The sequence below is a fragment of the Numenius arquata genome, chromosome 7 (genome assembly GCF_964106895.1).
Source record: "Numenius arquata chromosome 7, bNumArq3.hap1.1, whole genome shotgun sequence".
Classification (NCBI taxonomy): Eukaryota; Metazoa; Chordata; class Aves; order Charadriiformes; family Scolopacidae; genus Numenius; species Numenius arquata.
Genome location: NC_133582.1, coordinates 19,119,136 through 19,139,758, shown reverse-complemented (window position 1 = coordinate 19,139,758; position 20,623 = coordinate 19,119,136). Strand labels below are relative to the sequence as shown.

The 20,623-nt window shown below is 47.8% G+C and overlaps 2 protein-coding genes across 3 annotated transcripts in view; one reads left to right on the top strand and one right to left on the bottom strand.

Annotated features, from left to right (window-relative positions):
- Positions 1–1,503, top strand: part of ROS1 (ROS proto-oncogene 1, receptor tyrosine kinase) — a 71,889-nt gene extending 70,386 nt beyond the window's left edge. Inside the window, exon 44 of the mRNA XM_074150395.1 lies at positions 1,358–1,503. Within this exon, the coding sequence (XP_074006496.1) occupies positions 1,358–1,503 (146 nt within the window). The remainder of the gene's footprint in view (positions 1–1,357) is intronic.
- Positions 1,504–14,013: 12,510 nt separating this feature from the next.
- Positions 14,014–20,154, bottom strand: VGLL2 (vestigial like family member 2). 2 transcript variants are annotated; one of them, XM_074150927.1, is made up of 4 exons: positions 20,074–20,154; positions 17,437–17,728; positions 15,180–15,695; positions 14,014–14,054 (listed from the first exon to the last, which is right to left on the bottom strand). In XM_074150927.1, the coding sequence occupies exons 1-4, from the start codon at positions 20,152–20,154 to the stop codon at positions 14,014–14,016; spliced, it is 930 nt and encodes a 309-aa protein (XP_074007028.1). The 2 variants fall into 2 exon arrangements, with proteins under 2 accessions (XP_074007028.1, XP_074007030.1); XM_074150929.1 differs by lacking the exon at positions 15,180–15,695.
- Between the last annotated feature and the right edge of the window lie 469 nt (positions 20,155–20,623).

The following is a 20,623-nucleotide window of genomic DNA, read 5'->3' as shown; positions in this document are numbered from 1 at the left end:
ATTTTATATATTCTGTAGTTCTCCAGACCTGTTGGGGAAAGAATTAGTAATGTATCTATATATCTGGTAAAAATATCTCAGTGACCTCATACTCACATTTGTGTAAACATCACCTCATCAGTTCCAGATACTTATACAGGAAACAAATCTGAATGCTCCTCTAGTGTTCTATACTTAGGCAGGTCAGCCGGCATATGTCTGGTCTGTAAATACCCAGTTTTACTTGGGTCCTTATTTTAAGGTTTCTCTCTTAAGAGTTTGCTGCAAACATGCGCTCAGCATTTACCACTCCGCCTTTTCCAAAGCAACTTGCCCCTGAGGGTTCCTGTTAAAAGCTTTATTAAACAAAAAACAAATACAAAGAAGAGCTGTACTGGTTGGTAAAGACTTAGTTGGGATTGAATTATTAAATATTGCCACAATAGACCTGAACTGACAAAGTGAGTATCAAATGATTTTTCGTAGCTGTCAGTCACTGTGGTATGTGACCACACTTTGCTCTATGTACCAATCCCCATCTTGCTAACAGGTTTCTAAAATCAAAATTCTCCTCCAGACTTTTCCTGGTAATCTTTCCTAATGGACTTTAGCACGTGGAACAGACTTTTGCCTTTATAGTTTGGGGCTATGTGTGATTATAGTGACATAATAAACTGTATCTTGCCTGGTGCAACAGCTCAATGCTTGCGATTCTTTTGAACAGATAACCCCAAATGTCACGTGTTTAATTTTCCAGTTGTGAAGTAAAATAAGGAGGGAGTGTAATAAAAGAAGGTGTTATGTTACAAAAATAAATGCAAAATATAGCAACAATTATAGCTTGAGCCCTTAGTTAATAATTTTTACATTTTTTAAAAGATATACCCCCTCCAATAGATTTCAGGCAACTCTGTATATATGAACAGCATCAAATTAGGGAAAAAATAGAAAGTTTTTAGAAATGGGAAAACCACACTGGATTGTCAAGGTCAAGGTTCTAGAAAGACAGAATAGAGAGACAGTCTATAATGATTTAGTAGGCAGAAAACTGCCTATATTAGAGGACTCTTTAGCAGTGTTATTAGCAGGGTTACACGAAGGTATAGACTAAAATCACTTTGGCTTTGTTCAGGCTGCATTTACTACGAAAAGAAGCAAGTGATGTATTCATAACTCTATTGTTGCCTGTAGAAGTATGAATGGTGATTACCAACCTTCCCCAACTGATTTGCTTAAAGCTATAATCCACAGGCAGTAGCAGAAAATAAATTTGAATCATCAGTCCCTCTTTATGCGGTTACTAGACTGACTCTCTCCAACAGCTCTCCAACAGTCGTCTTTTCTTTTCTTTCTTTTTTTTTTTTTTTTTTAAATGCAGATAGTGATGTTCCATGTGCAGATTCAGACAGTATTCTTTCAAGCACGCTAATGGAAACAAGGAATCCAGAGGGCTTAAATTATTTGGTATTAGTCAAAGAAGGCAACCAAGATCAAGGAAGCATCAATTCTGCTGAACTTAGTTAAGTCTGATTCCCTCTGTGTGAAAGAAGAGAAAAAGCTCTACCAAAGAAGACATAAGCCAAGGAAAATATTCTGCATTTCGTCATATTTACAGAGATGTCTTGAAAAAACCAGCAACACTTTAAAACACTAAAACTACCACAGAATACCATAAGGTACTGAATGATATGTAGCAGAATAAGACAAAAATTACATATCTTTTCATTTTCTACATGTTATGCTTTGGGTGTTTCACAAGAGATAGTTTAAGGGAATAAAACAATCAGACAGCAAGTGATTTTATGGTGTTGTTAACTTCACACAATCACACATGCCTCAGACAGTCCTTTCAAAAAGGGAGTGCTGGTATGCTGTCTTAAAGAATAGACAAGCTCATTCATGAAAAGAAAAAGCATTTTAAATGTAGCTTCATTGTGCACAAATAAGATTTTACAAATTGAAAAACTGACATAAATTCTTGTTGTATTTTTATGAACTCAAAATCAGAAAGCAATTGAAGAAGGGTGACTGGATTGTCCACTGCTGAGGACAGTCTATTTTACTGTTTAATTTAAACAAATGTGTGCAATCATCTTGAATGTTAAGTTGCACAGCGATCGATCTGTGAATCTAGAAGAGCTTGTTTTCTTATATTTCTTTTCCTTTCCCTTTTTAATGTTGATCATCCTCACTTATTTCTTATCAGACCGGGTGAAGGAAAATTTTTCCTGATGTTTTTGGAGATCAAGTCAAAGTATATAATAAAACAATATATAAATCATTACTGAATAAAAGACAGCAATACGCTTTTTGGAACATTTCATCATGAAAAGTAGTTTGCAAATTATGCAGAGCTATTCATTGACATCCGTCAGGAAGAGAGAAACATGCTCTGATTTTATGCAAATATTTGATAATGGGGGACACTGAAGAGTAGTAAAGGCACTATCTGATGCCAGAATGCATACACTTTGAAGATGCAACTCCACTGAAATAAAACTTCAGAAGTTTCTTATATCGAGATCCAACACAGATGAACAAGAAATTTGGGTTTTGACTGTTTTACTCAAATGAAATAGAAATTGAGAGATTTTGAATTAGGATTCTTTGAAGTCCCTGACAAAGCCAATTCAAGCCTATAATTATATAAGTATTATTTTCTTCATCTACAAACTAGTGTACAAGCCAGATTTGCTTATTACAACAATTGGAGCACTTCTTTTTTTTTCTTCCAAGATATGCTTACCAGATCATGAGTGATGGATAAATAAATACTGTATAACATTTTGTCCCTCTTCAAGTGCTGCTTGACTGATTGTACAGCCATTCCTTCCATTTCAGTGACTTAAACATCAGAAATATTTACTAACCAGTAGCATGTGCCAGAATCCAGGAAGGTTCCAGTTCTGTAGTCACCACACCTGGATGACTTCATGTGTATGTGTAATTCCACTTAACTCAAGAGGACTGCTCAGTCAGCAAGCCACAAACAAAGGCTTTGAAAACCAACAAAACTTCATATGATATATTTTTTCTTTAGCAGGAGACGCCTTCAATCCCTCCAAAATTTTGTCTAGGCAACGCCTTTCACAGGCCTTGTGACCTCGTGATGTGATAACCCAAATCGATTTGGTTTCGTGTAGGTCAGGCTTGAAAAAGGATAATGCAAGAGCCTATCCAACATAGGTAAAATGGGTTAGTGTGTGAGGTGTGTCAGTGACAGCATTCAGAAGTAATGCCCTTGAGGTCTTGAAGTAGTCACAAATACCCAAAGCAACATAGAAAGAACAGGGGGGAAGGTTGCTTTGGATTGGACTGGGTCAAACACAAATCTCTCAATCCAAAACTAAGGATCCTGATCTATAACTTGCTGAATTCAGTGGAAGACACAATACCTAACCTTCACCATGCAGTGATCCATGCAAGCTCAGTGATACAATTCGTCAGCTCTGAGCATGGCCCTACCCATCACTCCATTCTCCCTCCCTCGTTTCCTTGCCTTCGAGGAGTAAGTATGCAGATGCAACTATTCCACTGAGTTATGGCAAAGTGGAATTTGATGTGCGCAAACTTAACCTCACCTGCATCCACCCATGATACTACTTGCAAAGTTTCTTAATCCCTCATGTTTCTGTATCACCCTTCTCTTTACACATCTTCAGCATTTGACTTCTCATTGAAGTGATGCTTCCTCTCTTCATTCAAGCTCTTTATGATGATGCATGTTTTGCTCATCAACTCTTATTCACTCTCAGGAGGACACTTCTTGTCTTCAAGCAACCAGGCCCTGATCACAGTTTTCATAACTACAGCAGGGCAGACACACATATAAGAGGTATTGGGAATGGCCTGTGTTTGTCTCTGACAGTTGGCACCTTCTCCTGTGGCAGATCAAGGGAAAGACTCAAGAAAGCCTTGAGTCTAAATGTCTTGACTTTCAAGACTATAGGTTTTTAAATAAATGTAAATGTATTTAAAGATCATAATGTAATTTAAAGGAAATATGTCTTTAGCGAAGAAAAGAACCCTGGCATATCAGAAAGGTTAAAAGTGAGATAAGGGTAAAAGTGAAGCAGTTGTTGTGACCACACTTGTGTGATGTACTGCTGAGAGACTCATCCTCAAGCGTAGAGGCAATATCAAGCCTTTTTACCTTCTTCATTTAAGGTGTACAGTGAGACTGAGTCTATGGTGTGATATCTAGGTAGTAATGGGAATTATTTCTGGATTCCCTTGTAAGCCAGAGGAAGCCGCCTAAATAAGAGAAGAACCATGTCCTGGGAAGATTCCATCTGCAAGAGCTGGAGGAACCAGAAAGTGATGTCTGAAGTCTGAATCACAGGCATTCCTACCAGCAATTCCAAAAGCTTCTTAGCAAATCGTTCTCAGGCTAGTATAAAGCAGACAGACCCAGTCTTCACCTGCTGTAAATCAGGTTAAATATGTTAAGCTATGGTTATGTACAGCAGTGGAAAACTGCCTCCAAGTCTTTATCTTCTCAAGATTTGTCCTGAGATAAGTAGACCTATGCCCAGCCAGTTACTGAGCAAAAGATAGCTAATCTTCCTAAGTCCCCTCCTCTCTATTTTGTTGCTGAGCATGACATTATATGGTGTGGAATATCTCTTTGGTTAGTTCGAGTCATCTGCCTGCTTGTGTGCACTCCCAACCTCTTGTGCACCCCTGATCTATTCACTGGTGGGGCAGAGTGAGAAGTAGAGATGACTTTGATGCTGTACAAACACTTTTCAGCAATAACTAAAGCATTAATGTGTTATCAGTATTGTTTTGGTGACAAATCTGAAACATAGCACAAGATGAGCTTCTATGAAGAAAATAGACTCCAACCCCATACAGTCTCTAACCTGTCCAGGGAAGAGGAGACGTGTGCCCCCAGGTGCTGACCAGGGGATGCCCTAGGTGAGTCTCTGAGATGCAGCCAGTTACTATCTCAGGCTCTTCCTTGTTCCTTGATGCCAACACAAATACTTGGTGAGATCACTGAGCAACGATGGTGAGCATGCTTCAGGATGTGATACCACAGGCAACCCACTAGTGCCGGGCTCTCAAATGGCAATGACTGAACTCTGAGCCGTGCTTGGACAGACATGGACATACTATATGGCTTTAGCTGGCTTATTTAATCTCTCAGCTGCAGACTTGACATCCATATGAATGGATGAAAAATATTTACTGCTACCTATGAATAGTATTTACTACAACATAACACAAATGCTGTAGTGATTAATTAAAGTTTGTAAATTATTTTGGAAATGTGAAGGGCCAGGGCAGATGTTACTTATTTACTAAGGCAACATTTTCAGTGGCATCAATTCTAGGTCTGCTGTCTTCAGTCCCCTTGGTCCACAGCAGGGAGTAACACCCCACCATCAGTGCGTTTCTGGTTTTGAGGATTGCTTGCAAGGGCTTTTGAGCTGGCACATACTGATGACCAGATTTATCCAAAACCTGTGTACCTCACGCTTTCCATTTAGGATCACAATCAAGATCCTACAAAGGAAAAAAGAACAAAGTTTTATGACAAAAAAGTTGAGTTCTTACCGGGTGAAAGATAAAATTATGGAAAGTTTGCTTGTAGCTGCTGCTGAGAGATATGCCAGGCTTCAGCGGGATCACTCGCTTATCCCCATGCACCAGAGAGGGAGTGCTCGGCAGTTTGACTTGAGCTATGGGAACGTGGCTGTCAAGATCTCTGAAAAGAAAACTTAGACAGCTTGAAAAGAGGATTTTTTGAGATACGAAAGGCAAAAGACGTGTTTGCTTGTATCACATGGGACTGAGAAACGTGGGGGTTTAAGATGATTTCTTTGCCTTTTTTGTATTTAACATTCAGGTCTCATCTTCACTGGAAGACTTTATTGTTAAGTCATTCAACGGCATCATCCCAAGATTTGGGGAACTTAAAAATGGCCACCATAAAGGCAAAAGGTTGTGCAGCTACATTGCTAACATGAGTGCTTTCTGTTAGTCTTTGTTACCTGCAAAAACTAATAAGTGGCAGGGACAAGAAAGGCAAAAGCTGAGTTCACCACAGCCTTAGTTATGCGGGAAACTCGACCCAGGGCTCAGGGCTCAAACTAAAGTTGCTGTTCCTCAGCTCTCCTGGTATCCTAGATAACAGAGACTAGTAACATTCTTCAGATCACAAGGTCGCTCAAAATTTAGTTCCCTTGGTACTTGTATGGAAGGGCACAAAGACCTCTGCACCCTTGATTTCCACAGCCATTTTCAGCAGAGAAAGTTTTGCCATCAATTTGAATTGACTAATGTCTCCATTTTTTTTCTCTTTTTTTTTTTTTCCATTTTTCTTTGACATCTGTGACACGCTGTCCATGATGGTTTGAGTCCTCAGGTGTGGCTCTACTGCACACAACTGGTAATTCTCTGTGATTGAGGACTGTGCATTTTAATAATTACTGTAAAGACAAGCTTTCTTCTTGATCCAAATTTACCTCTTTCTACACAAAGCCAATTCTAATTCAGCTATAACAGATCTGAAAATAGTTATTATAGAAAAGAATGTCAGTAAAATAGTCCTGATATGTCTGTTGGTGGTTAAAAAGTTCTAGTTCACCTTCATTTCTTATAATTGATTCTTGAAAGTTTTTCTTATATACACACTGGAGTAAGTTGCAGGAGCTTGCATACCAGGTGGATTTTTCAAACGATCATGGCTCTATTTATAATGACACTTGGCACCTCTAACTGACATTATGTTTTACCTCTAATAAATAACCAGAAACCCAGTGCATCAAAGCCAAGTGATGATGCCAAAATATTGTCATTATTGCCAGTGACATGACTGATACTGCCGTATAAAATAACCTTTTTTATAATGTGTTAACTTCTTCTTCAGATGACGTCTTCCCTTTGGAGGACGTTCCTCACCTCCTTCTATCTTTTACGGTAAGAATGGAGCTGTAGAATAACAACTCTCTGTTTGGATACCAATTCCTTTTGCAATGATGCTGACATAGTTGGATCTTTTTTTTCCTGCTATTTTTTCCCTCTTCTATCTTCCCTAACAGTACAAGTCACTTAGTGCTCGTTGGAGATGAGGCCACTAAAATGCCTTTGTTGTCCTATGCAGTACAGTAAGCAACTAGTTACCTCTTCATCTGTTTTATAAGAAACTCAGTGGAGTTTCAACATCATTATGTGTCACCAAGATCTCATGACTCTGATTAACCTCCTGGTGTATTTCTCTTCATGTATCCAATTTTCACACCTTTCCATGAGGGCTGACCATGTGTAAGTTCTCAGTAACTTCCAGTCACAAATATATTTAGATTTCTCTTACAGAGAAACAGGACAAGCAGTAGTCTGGGAGTCACAGAATTAACCTTTTCTGAGAATATCTTCTCTCACATCTTCATATTTCTTCAGTTTGACATCACCACATCCTCACGGATGGAAACCTACTCACACAGTGCAGCCTTGTGTTGTTCAAGTAGAACCTTGCTGGCTTTGTGCTTTCCTCAGTTTGTCTGCTGACATAGTCTTTGTTATCTTAACAGAGGTATCACTCCATAATTTTTGAGTCCGTTGCTTAAGGCACAAAGAATTATCCTCTACCTGAATCTACTAAAACAAAATTAGTGACGAGGATAAACCCCAGTCAGTTGTCAAACACATTGTTTTGCCTACCCCACTCAGAGATGGCTCTTGGCTTTAGTGACAGCATCACCAGGTTAGACGCTGTTATTTCTCTTCACAGCAGCAAGCTAAGAAGGGCCTATTGGTCTACTTCTTCCCATCATTCAAGGTTGGCATTAAGTAATTAATATAGGCATCAAAAATGAGGGAAAAATGACACATTTAGAAATATCTTTAAAAGTCTTTGTACACTTAATCATATGGTCTTGCAGCAGTAGGTTTAGGCGGTCACTAATGGCTGGATGAGGTGTCACCAGGAAAAGGGTTTGGCCTTACTCTCGCTCAGTTGTCAGGCCCGCACGCAGTAGTCATAGTGCCACCAAAAACAAGCTTTCCCACTCCTCACTTCTGGGTTGCTCCTAATTTTTTTTCAGGTCTTTTCTCCAGGGAATATTTTCTGAAGTGCCTACCTATAGGTGGAAATGATATAAGAAAAGATGAAGACAAAGTGACTAGAGCTGCAAGTGCCCTATTGCTACTGTGTTTGCACAGTTGTGGTTTGGCTCGCATCATAGACTCCTGCAGCCTCAAAGAAGTACGTATGTTTCTGGGGCACGAGAAGCAAAAAAAAAAGTGAGCAATCAAATGGCTTTTAGAAGACAGGCCTATATGCACAGGGGTTGGACAGTGACTAAAAAATTATGACTGTTACTCTAGGGGCTATGCAAACATAAGAATTGTGAATTCTTATCTGATTTACACTTTTTTTAAAAAAGCTTGCAGGACTGGCAAGTTAGGTGGCAAAGCAAAACAATAAAGTTCTCTGGGAAATACACTCCCAAAGAGGGCAAACAAAACCGAATACAAGTGCCCTCTTAAACACAGGATTTGCATTTTCTTAGCAGAATAAACCCTCTGCCTTGACTCTCTCTGCTCTCACTGAAGCGGAGGTCATGGCTAGTGACAACTGGGAGCTGTTCCTGGAGGCTCTCTTGCCTTTTTAGGTTATGAGGGTCTCTGTGTGTTTAGGATAATATGATTGACGGCTCCACTCCGGCCCCAATTAGCACCCTATAATTTATTAGCTTCTGCTTTCAGATTATGCGCTAACTTCACAAATATTTCAACCACGGAAACAGCAGCTATCAAGTGTCTCTCTCCTGATCCAGCTCACTGGGCCTGCAGTTAAATACAAGGAGGGAGCTGTGCAGGTCTGTCAAGAGAGAATAATCATTTGTGACTGTGTGCAACCGGGGCTGTCGCAGCTCTGTAGGACTCCACTTGTGGAAAAATATGAAATGTTCCACTGGATCAGGGATTAGGGCTCGGTTTCTACCACAGGGATATGATGCAGGATTGAGGACAATGTGCTGGCTCTTCCAGAGAGGGTGTATGTTTGCCCAATTCTGTTTATCATACAAATACTGATGCTTCAGCTACGGGCAAACAGCATTGATGGGGAGGTCTGTGTCCCTCCTAATGGTGTTCCTTTGCTCCTCATTGCTGCACCGTGGGGGCAGGCTGACGAGTGCAGGAAGGAAGAGTCTGGGTGAGGCAGGAGAACAGAGAGGGAATGAGATACAGAGTCAGGGCTGGGGCCAGAAGTCGAGAAGAAGTGAAGAAGTTGAAGGGGTGTGCCTGAACGAGGAGGGCTCTTTGCAGTGGTGCCCGAGCCAGGTGTGGGAGGGAATGAGGTATGCAGCGGAGGAGACAGGGCACCCTCAGTAACATCCAGCATGGTCTTACACCTCCTAATGGGACAGCTCTCCTGTTTGTAAGGCAAAGGGAGGTGCCCGTGCATGAGAGTGGGAGCCAGGGGCATCCACCCCTGTACCCCCACACCCCAGCACCCTGCATGGGCTCCTCCAGTGCCTTCCCCGTCTCCCACAGAGAGGGCAGGGACAGGAGAAGGGGGACACAGCACCTCGGTGCCTCTCCGTTACAATTTGTGTGGTGCACATGATTCACAGATTATGCCTGGCCACGCAACCCGTAGAAGGGGCACTGCAAAAGTAGCTAACTCCTTCGGTGTGACTGGAGAGGGACATGTGCAGGGGGACTCTGCTAGCCTGAGCTGCTGGTCAGTACAGTCAGTTTAGAGAAGAGTCTAACCATGCTGGGAACTAAATTAGTAATTCAGTTCCCAAGGCTGTAGCCCCAAAGCTTGAGGGTTGACTGAAGGAAAGCTTTTTCTTTCTTTTTTAATTTATCTCTTTTTCTTTTTTTCTTTTTCTTTTTCTTTTTCTTTTTCTTTTTCTTTTTCTTTTTCTTTTTCTTTTTCTTTTTCTTTTTCTTTTTCTTTTTCTTTTTCTTTTTCTCTTTTTCTTTTTCTTTTCCTCTTTTTCTTTTTCTTTTCCTTTTCCCCTTTTTTCTTTTCATTTTCCTTTTTATTTTCCTTTTTTCTTCTTTCTTCTTTTCTTTTTCTTTTAACTATCCCCTATTCCCTACGCAAAATTGCCTAGCTTACAAAATCAATACCTCACTCTTCCAAGTAATCACACCACAAGTCCCTCTCCTTCCCCTGCTGCAACCGCTCCTCTGGGTGGCAGGCCAGGAAAGCCAGCCAGGACACCACAATCCCCCAGAGGAGCTGGCTCGCCCTTCTGTAAAGGGCATGTTAATTACAGCTCTTGCCCAGAAAAAGATGTACGAGAACTGCCAGTCAGAGAACCCTAGTGCATCCAAAGCCACCAACAGCATTTTCCTCCCTTCTAGGAAGGGACCAACCTTTAAGCCCTCACTAGAGCTTGTCATGAACCTAAATAGGACTTCAAAGGGAAGGCGAGAAGGACTGCAGTCCTCCTGACCCAAGGAGGAGACAGAGCAGATACATTTCCCCAGCGTCAGGCAGCACAAGGTTCAGGGGAGGCACAGGGGATTACTCAGGCTCTTTCACCCTCTCTCTCCTCCCCTCCTTCTTCTCCTCCTCCTCCTTCTTCGCTGGGGGCTCCTATGGAAATCCCACTGGAAAAGGACGTGGGAAGTAAGGAACATCACCCCAAAGCTCACCAACATTAGGCTGTAGGTTGCAGGGGCACATGTATATGTGTCTAAAGAGGTCTGCGCGGCATTCTTGCAACTGCAGCTGTACTGAAGCAAAACACTCATTAAAATAAAGTGCAAACTGCGACAACAAATATGATGTACCTTCCCCACTTCCATTCTGTCTTTGACAGATCACTGTTGACCTTGGAGTTCATTAAAATGGTATTCCTTAGCGTTTTGCTAGGTTTCAGTTATTTTCAGAACTGGAAATAAATGTCTGTAGTGAATATGCCCAGAACTCTGTCTGCAAACTCGTACAAACTGCTCTCACTCGGCGGCAGCCGATACTCTCACCATGCCCAGTGCTGCCCTGCTTTGCAGCAGATCCTGTCCCTCTGCCTCCTTCCCTGGGGTCTGCCTGAGCGGGTCGGGAGCTGCGTCTGTTTGTCTGTCCCAGCCAGGGGAGTCTGTTTGTCAGGTGGGCAGTGAGAGAGCCCAAGCCGGTGTTGACCTCTGTGCAGCGCTCGGAAAGGGACACCGGCAGGATCAGCTCCTCAGGCTGCGGGAGTGGGGACTCACAGCCCTGCTCTTTCGGTGTGTGACAAACGTGACAGAAAAGACATACGTAACATAGAAGAAGGGTTTCTTTTGTGTTTCCAGGTTCCCTACAAGCGTTCATGATTAAGCAAGTAATAAACTATGATGCAAAGAGGAATAAAACAGACTCGCGAAATGGCACCGAGGTTATTTGCACTGTTACTGCCTGGGAGCCGTGGCTCCCATCCCGCAAAGAGTCACCCCCCGAGCTGTAGGGCAGGTGCTGCAAGCTGTCCCCCTGCGGTCGGAGTAACACAGGGTGAGAAAAACTCTGCAAGGGTTAGCCAAAACAGGGCACGTGCTCTTTCAGATTGCAATCCATCTGTAGTAGGATTATTTCAAAAAAGTTGTTCACACAACGTCTAACACCTTGAGCCACAATCTTGACTTTGGTGTTTGGATGCTTTCAAAATACAACAGTAAAAAAGAGTACCTGGAGAACAAATATTGATACCAATATTCATATACTCACTGCATAAATTCTCACGCTTGAAAATATTCACAGTCAAAACGAATTGTAAATGCCAGTGAAGTAAATGACTGGTTTTTGCTTACATGAATATTTCCAAACATATTTGGTTGTATTGCAGAGCCCTCATAATTAGGAATTGCAGAGGAGAGGAGGGAACAAAGAAAGAAAATCAATTGTGGTGAAACGCAAACAATGCTAGGGCCAGATTAATCTTTTTTTAAAAAAACACACTTTAAAAACAGCTTTAAAAAACTCACAGGCAAATGCTCACAGAATGATCCTGTTATCTCCAAACCTCTGCAGTAATAAAGTTAAATGCTATTTTTAGTTACTTTTCTCCTGCAAAGTGCTGCTACCTTCTTTCTTGATAGATGCCTCAGAACATTTTTGGTTTAACCAGTAATATAAATTCTGGAGTCCTTCCCTTGCCCTTTACAGCTTGTCTGGGCTCTGGCTGAATGGAGTCCGAGGGCGAAATGCTCAGGGGTATGTCTGGCTGAAGGGATCATGGCGAGTCATCTCCAGCCGTTTGCTGAGCTCTGGCTGGCGATGCTCTGCACGCATTGCTCCTTGCCAACTTCTCACAGCATTTACTCACACTGCTTCATCTTGCTCTTGCTATCAGGACTCCTATTCTTTCCCCAAAATGGAGTTATTGCCGAGCTGAAACCTAGGAGAAGTCAGTTTGGGCTGCTCATAACTCCATTTCTGACACGTGATGGACATTATGCCAGATTATGTGAGGGTGTTGGAAGGTAAAAACTCTCAGCACAGCACAAAAGTCCATTTTCTGCTGCTTCTCCTTCTGTCAGAGGGGTAACGTTAGGACTCTCCTCTTACATGCACTGAACTCTCACCTTTTAAAGACATCACATTAAAAAACTCCAAAAAACAGAACAACATAAAACACAGTAATGTTGGGATGAAGTGTTTTGCCTGTAAAAAAGTCAGCTTTTAAGTATAGGGTGAAATTGCCATTTCTGCATTGTTTCCTTACTTATTCATCACCCATTAACAGCATTTTAATTTACCAGTGCGATGGCAATGCCCAGTGCTACAGACCCCTCTTCTATCAGCTTTATTAAGGAATATCTGTTGTTTTGGAGCAGCACCCTTTCCTTAACCCATCTTACAGAGACCCTGTACACTAAAATGTAGCACTGCAACAATCTTGCATTTTCTTATCTTTTGTATATATCACTGTATTTTTTACTGAATAAGAAAATGTTTTCAACTGCTAGAATTTCTATTTTCTTTAATGCAAAGTAATAAAATAACTCACTTCATCCACATGACAGGTGTTTTTCCTACTTCATCCTGATATTTCCAGTTTGCCTCATTTCTCTTATTTAGCTTTAATTCTTCATAAAAGCACACAGGGTGAAAGAAGGAGATACCTTTAATGCAGCTTTCCTACTGTTAAATAGATATCTTATTCCCCCCTTCAAAAAAAAAAACAACAACAAAACAAAACAAAACGACTATTAAAGTGACAAAATGACAGCAACAAGTAGACAAAAAGAAATGTTAGAGGCAACTCAGACCTATTGTCCACCACATGCCTTTCCTTCTGGTGTTCCCCTTAAAGTCTGTCGGGTTGAGGGCGAGCCGTTCTTCACGGGTTTCCTTTCCCCCCCCCGGTTTAAGAGGGTTTTACTTTCACCAGAAAATGTTTTTGTAAAAAAAAAACCAACACCACAAAAACCACAACCAAACTACTGTTATATATCCAATGCAAATGTTGTGCGAGACTCTGAGAAGTGCCACCTTGGTTTTTGTCATTCTGGGGCTTGAGCAGTTGTGCGTGGAACAGCTGAACCCCTGTGAGCCCAGGGCAGGTGGCCCTGGCCAGACACTTGCCACTCATGACCACAAAGCTGAAAAATCAGAGCAGTTCCTTGAGAGTCTGAAAATATTTGTGAGTTCCAGTTTCTTCTCCTTTTACTTTTCTATAATGTAAAGTAAAAATCCAGTTCAAAACTGCTAAGTAGCTTTCCCATGTTTGCATTCGAGAAATAATTTTCACTGCCATAAAAAAATATTCACACCGTTAAAAAAAAACACCTCCATGATTTCCTCTGCCCCCTGTACGAAGGCCAGTGGTTTTGCGTCACCATCCATGACATCATTTGACTCTTTTAGGAGTAGTCTGACTGCAGTTCTGGGTGTGGGGTCTGCTTAAATAGAAGTTCAACGTCTTTGGCTCTCCTCTTGCAACAGAAGGATTTTCCTCTCCAAAATAAGTCTAAAGTTCCATCCTTGCAATGCCGGGTCCTTACGTCCCGTTGTCATTCCCGAGCTGCAGGGCCATGGTGGGCTTGGAAAAGGGCAAGGGGGGGTCTGAGAGTCTTTGAGTCAGCACATCAGCTCAGAAGGGATCCGCCACAGAAGGAGTAACGGCGAGCTGCAAACCAAGATCAGAAGCTGTTACAAACCGACCCGATTTCAGCTCTGAATGCCACCATGTCTAACGGGCAGAGATCTACAGGGGAGAGCCAGGGGAAGAAGAGTGAAGGACAGCTCTAAAACCAGTATAGATCCTTGCTTTTATCCTGAGGCTGCAAACCTGAGAACGGAGAGAAGAAAAAAAAGGGAAGAAGAAAAATAGGTACAGGCGTTTAAGGACAGAGAAAGACAAAGTGCATTTCTGCCAGCTGAGATCGGAGAATCGGTCTAAAGCGTGGGCTCCCCAGAGGTGGCGAAAGGCCGAGAAGCGAGGAGAAGAGCCCAAGCTAGATTGGAGACAGGCACACGTGCCTCCTAAGGGAGGCCACCGTAAGGAGCCATTTGTGGCTGCAATAACCCAACTTCAGCATGGGGAACTGCCATCAGAGCGGGCTGTCCTTGCCTCCACAACCACTGACTCGGGAGCTGCCACTGCTGGCTATGCCTGTGTCACCTTTTCGTCACTGCTGTGGCCACACAGCCTTACTTCCAGGCACCCCACCAGGCACAGGGCACCACTACCAGGGGAAAAACATTTCCCTTTTTTCTCAGCAAATGCATTTGCACTTTCGTTTCAAAAACTGGGAGGAAAACATAAATAAGGAGAGGAGGTAGTTAATGAACCTGCACGGGGTCTAGAAATGACCTGCTCTGCTGTGGCTGCCCACGCTCCTGCCTTCGGGGCAGCCCATGGAGGGAGCCAGGAGGTGACCTTTGGGGTGGCTCCCTCCTGCTCCCAGCTCTCGCTGCTCACGGCAAGAGCAGGGCCAGGGCCGGGACAAGAGCACCTCACAGCAACCGGTGCCCTCAGGGTGCCAGAAACTCAGGGGATGTTGTTTGATGTGTTGCCCTGTCCCATCCTCCCTCTCCCCTTCCTCACTCACCTGGCCTGAGACCCCCAAGAAGAGCACGCAGGGCAGAGCCTGGGTGTCTCCCATGGGACATCCACCCCCCAGTTTATTCCCTCACAGCAGCACCTCAGCCGCCCAACCACGGGGGGCGTCCTTCCCTACTACTATGGGTGGTGTGAAGGAGGCAGGGGGCAGGGGTGCAGCTGAGCTGGGGGACGAGGGCAGCTCTTTACCTGCATCCACATTGAGGCTGAGGCTCTGTGCCATGTCCCCTGCCGCGTTGGGGAAGGGTCCTGGCGTCGTCCAGGCCGCGGCGGTGCCTGCCTCGCTCTTGCCCAATTCGCAGGGGGGGCTGACTGGTGTGGGCACGGAGGCGGGGGTGAGGCGGTGGGGGCGGACGGAGGCGGTGGGCACTAGGAGCGAGCCGTAGCGGGGGTCAAAGTGTGGCCCGTAGACCTCGTGCATGGCGGCGGGGCGGGGGTAGGCAGTGCTCTGTGTCCCTATGTAGGGGTGGTGGTGGTGGTGGTGGTGGTGGTGGTGGGCATGGTGCCAGGGCTCGGGGCCGCCCTGGTGCAGGTGGCCGTGCAGAGAGGCGGGCGCGTAGGGGTCGGCGGTGGCGGCGAAGGGCAGCTCACTGTGGGCGGCAGCTGCCAGGGGGCTGCTGAGGGTGGCTGGGACCGAGGAGGGCTGGTACGTGCTGTTCCAGAAGGACGGCGGGAAGCTGCGCTGGCTCATCGGGAAGGAGCCATCTGGGTGAAGGGGGCGGGAGGAAAAGGCAGCAATGAGCACACCCGGAGAGCCCTGATCTCCTTTCCCTAGGGCTCTGCCCCTCCCCAGATCCCTCCAAACCAGCCCTCTCATGCCCTTTATCCCCCTCAAAACTGCCAAACACAAGAAACTGCTCCCAACTACTACAAATTCCTCCCCAGCTAAGCATCCCACACACCTCGCCCAGGGCTTATCCATGAAACTGGAACTATTTGCTCTCAGTTTCTCTTAGTATGTATTTGGGGAAAAGGCAGTTATCTAAGGTGAGAGAAATGTCTCTTTTCCTCAGTAGTGGAAACTGATTGAGAGCTATTATGCACCTCTGCTATTTCCAGGGTTGGATTTTTCTTGTTTGTTTTTGTAGTAATCTCCCTGTCTAAGCATTTACTCTCAACACCTTGGAGGATGTCTGACCCTGCCAGGCAAGTGGCTGCTGTCTCAGTGTGGTTTCAAAGCAGGCAGGAACAGTGTGAGATGCGACTAAGAGCCAGCTTGAATTTTCTAAATATCTGGAGGTGATTCCCCATCTATCACACTGGACTTAACGCCTGTTTCTTGCGTATGTCGTTAACATATTTGGGAAGCACACTGCAGATTTTTGAAGATTGGCAGGGCGAAGGACAAGGACTCTACTATTTTTTAGCCCAGTAAGTAACGTGCGAGATGGACTAGTGATTATTAATAGCACAGATAGATGTTATGCATTATTAATTGGGAATGCACCCTGTTCCCGAGACAAATACAAACATGATCCTGATATATGTTTGCCGGGGAGGTACGTCAGCTCTGCGCCCTAGCATTACTCAGGAGAAGCAGCTCATGATGAGCAAAGAGCTCTCCTGCCATCAATTCCAGCGCTGAATATCTTTTGCCTGTGAAATTTCTAAACTACTATTTCATTCTTAGAAACTACTGATAGCAATTCACGGAGAGGCTTGGAAATCAGCTCGTGGCTGAGTGGGTGGCCCCATGAGGGACAGTCCCCAAAGCTACCCTGAAAGAGCTACCCCAAAAGCTACCCTAACTCCTCGGCAGGTGAAGGGTGAGGAAGGTTATTCCCCTCTGCCCCAGGTACCCCCAGAGGCCTGTTCAGGGAGAATTTGGCACGGCTGTGGAGAGCTGCACATCGGTCGTGGCCTCAGCCTTGCCGGCACAGTGCCACCGCCATGGGCAGGTCTGAAAGCCCTCATTTTCAGAAATTTAGAGTCCTTGTCTCCGTTCCAGTAGCAACCAGGGTGGTGATACGTGTAGGGCGAGATATGGGGGGATACACAATGTATCTTTGAGCAGCGGGAAGCTGGTAAGATGGTTCTCACATTTGCTTTTTGCTTTGTTTCCATCTTCAATTACCACCGCACTGAACTGTAAGCTGCCCCGGCTGGGTCAGCAGGGGAGATATTTGCCACAGCCACAGTGAGGGGGTCCCTCCCCAGCTTATTTGGTTGTAGCCCCCGCCAGGTGAATTGCCTGCACTGTAAAGGGGATTCAGTTCCCTGGGCCACTTCCCAGGCCGCTTACCCCCGGGCCGCGGCAGCCCGGCATGAACTGAAAGGAGGTTTTTTTCCGTTCTTTTTTGCCCCTAAAACTGTCAAGCCGCCGGCGGCTCCCGGCCCGGAACAGCCGGCTCCCGGGAACCTGCGTCCGGCGGAGGGGAGAAGGGCGCCCCAAGGAGGGGAAACCCCGCCGCCCTGCGCGCCCCACCGCGCCGCACTCCGCGCTCACCCCGCCAGGAGCCGGCGTTCCGCGGCGCCTTCGCGCTGCCGAGCGAGAAGCTGCTGGGCTGGCTGAGCGCCCGGCTGAAGTGCTCGTCCACCACGGCGCTGATGTCCCCCTGGAAATAGGTGAAGAGGACGCAGCGGGAGTTGATGTACTCGGCCTCGGGGGGTCGCTCCTTCTCAGGGCTGCAGTCCTCCTCCTTGATGCTGGCCGCGGGGTGGCTGGAGAAGGAGCTGCTGGCGCTGGCGCTGCTGCCGCTCTCCGGGGCTTCTTGCATTTTGGAGTAAAAGGCGAGTTTCTGGAGGAAAGGGGAGGGAAGGAGAAAAGGAAAAAAAAAAAGAAAAATAAAAAAATAGAGCCGGTCCCGCAGCGCAGCGGAGAGAGGTGCGCTGGCCCTCCCTGTGCCAGCCGGGATGCAGCGTCGAGCCCGCTCCCGACACCTTTCCGAGAGGATGCAGAAGTCTGGTCCCCGGCCGCCCGCCGTCCCCCCAGCAGCACCCCCCCAGCCCCTAGCTGCAACTCTGCCCACCCCGCGGAGGCAGCGAAGGGGCTGCAAACAGGGCTGGGGGCCCGGCACCCCGGGATGGAGGAAGCCACAGCCTCCGTGCGGGGCAGGCGCGGGGGGCGGCGGGTGACACGCGCGGGTCCCCAGCACGAAGTCCCGCACAAGAAGGCACTTTGCAGCCGGCTCCTGGGGGGGGTGGGTGGGGGTGGGACGGAGGGACGGCGCCCGCCAAGGGGCTAAATTGAGGGGGGACGAGGCGGGGGGGGCGAGGGGGGGTCTGCGGCCGGCCACCCCCGGCGCAGCGCCTGCAGCGGGGGGGAAGGCAAATGTCTCTCGGTCCCCGGCTTGCAGAATTTGCCCCCAAAACTGTTCTGTAACCCACAGCGGCGAGGAGGAGGAAGTGGAAAAAAAAAAAATCAACAGACTGGCAGCCTCAAACACATTTCACGGTAAAAAAAAAAACCCAACATTTCCCTGGCCAGCAAGAAGCTCCAGGTATTTCCTACAAGATGATACTGTTTTTACTGGATTCCGCTGGGTGGGAAAACAGCAAGCGTTGAGAAGTTCGCTGGATGTTTCCCATCTTCTCCTTATCCGCTTTAGCGTGTCCGCAGCTGCTGGGAGTTTCTTAGAAATAAGAAAGCGATGGGACGCGGAGCCCGGGCTCGGCCGCTGCGGGCAAAGCCGTGGGGCGGGCGGTGGGGGAAGCACGGAAGGGACGGCCTTGGGCCAAGACACGCGAGATATTTAATAATGTCACTCTTTCGTGACGACCGCTTTTCCACTTGGCTCCCGGCTCGGCCATTGAGCTAACGATCATCCCCCTAAGTAATGTCACGAAGCCGTGTGCGGGGGGAGTTGGGGGTGGTGTTGGGGGTGGTGGGAAGGCAAGGTGGGGGAAGACATCATTTGCTATTTGTAACAGGTATTCTGGCCCCGCTGCCAGGCCCTGGAGGTGGCACACGGGCCACCACGCCGGGGGCTGCGTGGAGCCGCGGGGGCTGCGCGGAGCGGGGTCGCTCTCCCCGGCACCGGCCCTGCGCGGCGAGGGGCTGCCTCCCGCCCCGGGCGCGGGGTGCTGCCGTCTCTGCCCATCCCCTTTTTCGTTTTGCCGCGGGAAGAAGGAATTCGTTTCTGGAAGGAATAAGGAGGAGGAAAAAAAAAAAAAAAAAGAAAACAAACCAAAAAACAAGGAGAAACGCGGAGGGCGAAAGAGAAAGCGGTGCGCAGCAGGTGCAGCCCGGGGAAACGAGCCCCGACCCACGCGGGACAGTGCGCGTCCCGCGGTTCCCCGCGCAGGACGGGCCGTGCATGCAGCCAAACATCCCCGAGGCCGGCGGGATCCTTTTCTCGAAATCCGGGGATAACTCGGTAGCCGCGACAGAGCCCGGGCGGAGCTGCGTGCAGCGCGGCGGCGGCGGGACGGGGCTCCCGGCCACAGAGCACCCGCGGGTCTCGCCGCCGGCAGCCCGGTGGGGCCGGGGACGGGCCGAGGTCCCACCGCCGAGCGGGCCCCGGGAGCGGGGAGCATCCCCGCAGCTCCGCCGCTCCTCTCGGGGCCGGGGCTTACTCCCCCACCGCCAAAGCGGGGAAACCCCGCAGCCTCCCGGCACTCTCGCCTTCCCCACTTCCAGAGGGTGACTCCGGAGTACCCCTTCAAGGCGGCTGGGAAAATATCTGCCCGGAGTGGTCCCGCAGCGGCAGCCGGGATGCCGACGCGCAGCGGGGAGCGATGCCCCGGGCAGCCCTGCCTCGCCGCTGCCGGCGGGACCCCTGCAAACCGCGGGCATCGCCGCCCCGACCCGTCGCGCTGGGATGGAGCCCGTCCCGGCAAAGGAAAAGAAAATTTAAAAAAAAAATCCCTAAAAAGCCACCGCACGGTTAAAATCGCGCTCTCGCTCCCAAGGCAGCCCGCAGCCCGTCGGTCGCCGCCGGGGTACGTACCCTGCCGAGCCCCGCGCCAAGGTGGGATGCGGTTCTGCTCCGCTCACCATCGCAGGCTCGCAGATCTTCTCCCCCCACCCTTTCCCCTCCCCTTCTCCTTTTCCCTTTTTCCTTTTGGTAAGGCCCCAGACGGCCATCCTCCAGACGACACCCCTCCCACCCCCTGCCTCTCCGCCGCTGCCCCCCGCGCCTACCTGGTGGTAGGGGCTGTAGGCTGCTGCGAAGTAGGGCTGGGGAGGACCGTAGACTTGGTACATAACATCCAAACAGCTCATGGCTGGCCGCCGCCGGGAATCGGTTTTTTTCTCATCAACTCGGTGTTCTGCAAAGCGGAGCAGTGCTTCGCGGGAGGGAGGTTCCCGGGGGTTAAGAGGCACCACTCGTTGGTGGGAGGAGTGAGGGGGAATGAGACCGCGCTGGGTTGAGATGACACCCCCCCCCCACCCCTCCCTGCCCTCCTTCCCTGCCTCCCTCCCTCCCTATAGCGCGGCTCCCACACGCAAACGCGCCGGGGCCGGAGGGGCTCCGTGGGCTCCCGGGGGGTGGGTTTCAGCCCCGACCCCAGGCCCGGCGAGAGGCAGGGGTGGGGAGAGCCGGGGAGAGCCCCCTTCTGCAGCCGGGGGTGTCCGGGAGCCGCGAGGGGAGCTCCGGCACTGGCGCCTGCCCCGGCAGCGCTGGGACCCGTCGACGGCTGCGGGGTGCGGGGGGGCCCAGTGGCGGCGAGGAGGGGGCCGAGGGGAAGGG